This window comes from Cucurbita pepo, chromosome 15 (assembly GCF_057944985.1).
Source record: "Cucurbita pepo subsp. pepo isolate OVF chromosome 15, ASM5794498v1, whole genome shotgun sequence".
NCBI lineage: Eukaryota > Viridiplantae > Streptophyta > Magnoliopsida > Cucurbitales > Cucurbitaceae > Cucurbita > Cucurbita pepo.
Genome location: NC_141812.1, coordinates 1,444,331 through 1,448,347, shown reverse-complemented (window position 1 = coordinate 1,448,347; position 4,017 = coordinate 1,444,331). Strand labels below are relative to the sequence as shown.

At 38.0% G+C, this 4,017-nt stretch overlaps 1 protein-coding gene across 1 annotated transcript; it reads left to right on the top strand.

Moving 5' to 3' along the window:
• The first annotated feature begins 1,025 nt into the window (after positions 1-1,025).
• LOC147789138 (uncharacterized) lies at positions 1,026-3,257 on the top strand. Its single transcript, XM_087118232.1, has 5 exons — positions 1,026-1,357; positions 1,589-1,911; positions 2,074-2,315; positions 2,850-2,999; positions 3,246-3,257. Exons 1-5 carry the CDS (start codon positions 1,026-1,028, stop codon positions 3,255-3,257), a joined length of 1,059 nt encoding a protein of 352 aa, XP_086974358.1.
• Positions 3,258-4,017: the final 760 nt, after the last annotated feature.

The following is a 4,017-nucleotide window of genomic DNA, read 5'->3' as shown; positions in this document are numbered from 1 at the left end:
CTTGTTTACCATCTCAAATGGCCAAGACTAAACTCAATATTCAAAGAGTTTATAAAGAAGACATAGGAAAAATGAAGCCATGTGGTTTTGTATAAATAGAACTCAAACCATTACATCAAATTTCACCATAACTATCAAATTCAACAATCTCCCTTAATCTTTCAATTCAATCACCACAAAACCCACCTCTCCTTTCTCAAAATGAAGATCCAATTTGGTTTCCTTTTGGCCATTGTGATTGTTCTTGCCAACGCTCATCAGCTCCAAAGTTGCAGAACCATGAAAGAGGATCCACAAAAATGGTCCATCCTTCTTCTTCAGCAGTCACTTCAAAGAGCTCCGGTCCCTCCCTCTGCCAAAAATGGCGGCACGACTATTCCGGTACCGCTCGGGCAAAGAGCTTTCGTCGGAAAATCCACGCCCACACCGGCACACAGCTACCATCATCAAGTTTGTTAAAGATCACGTATTTGTTTAGAATGCTGTCCGTTAGTATCTAATTAAATCTCCGTTAGGAGTTAGATCTAGTTTTTTATTTGATTTAGTTTTGATTTGATTAGATTTTATTTTGATTTGTTTACTCGTTTGTTACCAGATTTTCTGCAGATTTTTAGGTAGATTTTCTGAATATCTTTTGTTATCTCTGTATAAATATGGAGCATTCTTGCTCTTCATAATTAAAATCTTCTCATCAATTATTCAATAAATCCCTCTTTCACTAACAATTGGTATCAGAGCTATCTTCTTAAGGGATCTGTGAGATCAAAATGGGAGAATCAAGTTTTTCAGCTGTTGCACCACCAGTCTTCGATGGAGACAATTATCAAATGTGGGCAGTTCGTATGGAGACTTATTTGGAGGCCTTGGATCTTTGGGAAGCAATAGAAGAGGATTACGAGGTCCCTCTGCTTCCAGCAAATCCTACTGTAGCACAAATCAAATTACAGAAGGAAAAGAAGACAAGGAAATCAAAGGCAAAAGCTTGCCTATTTGCCGCTGTATCTGAAATGATCTTCATGCGAATAATGTCCCTCAAAACAGCAAAAGAAATCTGGGATTATCTCAAGGCTGAATATGAAGGAGATGAGAGGATTCGTGGAATGAAAGTCTTGAATTTGATCAGGGATTTCGAGTTGCAGAAGATGAAGGAGTCAGAGTCGGTAAAAGAGTATTCTGACAGACTTCTCAACATCGCCAACAAGGTGAGATTGCTTGGTTCTGTATTAAATGATTCCAAGATCGTTGAAAAGCTGCTAGTCACTCTTCCGGAGAAGTTTGAAGCCACCATTACTACTCTGGAGAACACCAAAGACTTGTCAAAGATTTCTCTTATAGAGCTCTTGAATGCTTTACAAGCGTAAGAGCAAAGGAGGTCTATGAGACAAGAAGGGGTGATTGAAGGTGCCTTACTTGTTAAGCATCAAGATAGCCGCAGGTATAAAAACAACAAAAATTTCAAAAATCAATTGACGTATGGAGATTCATCTGCCAATTATCAAAAGACAAAAGGAGGAGGTTTCAAAAAATCCTATCCACCTTGCCGCCATTGTGAGAAGAAAGGTCATCCACCATACAAGTGTTGGAGAAGACCTGACGCCTTCTGCTCCAAATGCAATCAACTTGGACATGAAGCTGTGATCTGCAAAGCCAAAGATCTGGTGAAAGAAGTAGATGCACAGGTCGTTGATCAAGAAGAAGAAGAAGAAGATCAATTGTTTATGGTCACTTCTTCCTCAAGCAAAGAATCAAGCGAGACCTGGTTGATTGACAGTGGGTGCACAAATCACATGACTTATGACAAGGAGTCTTTTGAGGAATTAAGAGACACCGAAGATAAGAGAGTGAGGATCGGCAATGGTGAACACTTGGAAGTCAAGGGAAAAGGCACAGTAGCTATAACAAGCTATGAAGGTACAAAATTTATTCCAGATGTTTTATTTGTGCCTAAAATTGATCAAAATCTCTTGAGCGTTGGTCAGTTACTTAATAAAGGTTATAAAGTGTTGTTTGAGAATAAGCGGTGCTTGATCAAAGATGCTAGTGGCAAAGACTTGTTCAATGTCAAAATGAAAGGAAAAAGCTTTGCTCTAAATCCGACGGCCTTTATATCCAGAGCTGGTGCCACTGGGACTTGGCACAAAAGACTTGGGCACTTTCATCATCGAGGTTTGCTTCAGATACCGTCAAAGAAGCTGGTAGAAGAACTCATTGACATTGATGATGACATGTCTCCTTACCGTGCTTGTAACTTTGGGAAGCAACATAGGCAACCCTTTCCTAAACAGGCATGGAGAGGCTCGAAAAAGCTACAACTGGTTCATACTGATCTTTGTGGTCCTCAGCGAACACCATCACTAAATGGTAATCTTTATTACATTGCTTTTATTAATGATCTAACAAGAATGTGTTGGATATTCTTGCTGAAGCAAAAGTCAGAAGTTGCGGGTGTATTTTGGAAATTCAAAGCCAGAGTTGAGAATGAAGGTGCATGCTTGATTCAGACTGTAAGATCAGATAATGGCAAAGAGTACACTTCAGAAACTTTTAATAGGTTTTGTGAAGAGGCTGGAATTGAACATCAATTGACAACACCATACACTCCTCAACAGAATGGCGTCAGTTTCAGGAGGAATAGATTCATAATGGAGATGACGAGATGCATGCTTCATGAGAAGGATCTTCCAAAACGTTTTTGGGGAAAAGCAGCAAACACTATTATGTGCTTGCAAAATCGAATTTCAACAAAAGTTGTAAAGAACCTGACACCATTTGAAGTTTGGTATGGTTACAAACCTTCTTTAAAGTTCGTTAGAGTATTTGGGTGTCTTTGCTTCATTTACATTCCACAGGTCAAGCGTGATAAGCTTGACAAAAAGTTAGAAGTTGGCATCTTTATTGGCATGTTAGAAGAGTCTAAAGATGAACGACAAGATGCTTTGGTTGATGATGCACCTGTCCAAGGAGGAGCTTTCAGTGATCGAGAAAAACAAAATCTGAGAGTTGGTTGATCGACCTCTAAACAGAAAAATAATTGAAGCAAGATGGGTGTTCAGAAAAAAGCTTGGAGTTCACAGCATCTAAACAAGGAGGAGTGTTAAAGATCACGTATTTGTTTAGAATGCTGTCCGTTAGTATCTAATTAAATCTCCGTTAGGAGTTAGATCTAGTTTTTTATTTGATTTAGTTTTGATTTGATTAGATTTTATTTTGATTTGTTTACTCGTTTGTTACCAGATTTTCTGCAGATTTTTAGGTAGATTTTCTGAATATCTTTTGTTATCTCTGTATAAATATGGAGCATTCTTGCTCTTCATAATTAAAATCTTCTCATCAATTATTCAATAAATCCCTCTTTCACTAACAAAGTTCCTGTTCCTTTTGGTGTGGCCATGAACACGAACTAACAAACGCTTAAGCAACATGCATGGGATTCTTCTTTGTGCATTTTTATATAAACAAATAGTGTGTCATGTCGGGAAGTGTATTTGTGATTCATTTTATTTATGTTTAAGAAGTGTATCTATATATATTAAAGGAATAATCTAAATAAAAAATAATAAATATTTTTTCTTGGTTTTAAGAAAATAATTGTGACATTCGAAGTCGGTTGAAGATGGGAACGATACATTTATAAAACATTTATTACAAAGGTGTGAGAACCTATCCCCAGTAACTAAACATCTCTTATAAGAGTGGTACGTGCGGTGGGCTTGAACTGTTACAATTGGTATAAGAGCCAGTCACTGGACGGTGCGAGACACTAGTCAAAGTAGGGCTAGATCCTCTCTGTAGTAGACGTGTTTTAAAATTGTGAGGTGGACGATGATACGTAATGGGTCATGATGGTGACGGACTCTGATACCATTTGTAATAGTCTAAGCCCATCGTAAGCATATACTGTTTGCTTTGGCCCGTTACGTATTGTTGTCACTCTCACAGTCCATCGCTTATAGATATTGTCTGCTTAAAATAAATCTCAGGTTTTAAAACATGTGGAGAACGGTTTTCACACCCTTA

Coding starts and splice junctions, on each gene's coding strand:
- LOC147789138 (XM_087118232.1), top strand. CDS start 1,026: ATGTCCCTCAAAACAGCAAAAGAAATCTGGGATTATCTCAAGGCTGAA. Junction 1,912..2,073: donor AGCTATAACAAGCTATGAAG/GTACAAAATTTA, acceptor TCAAAATGAAAG/GAAAAAGCTTTGCTCTAAAT. Junction 2,316..2,849: donor GCTCGAAAAAGCTACAACTG/GTTCATACTGAT, acceptor TACATTCCACAG/GTCAAGCGTGATAAGCTTGA.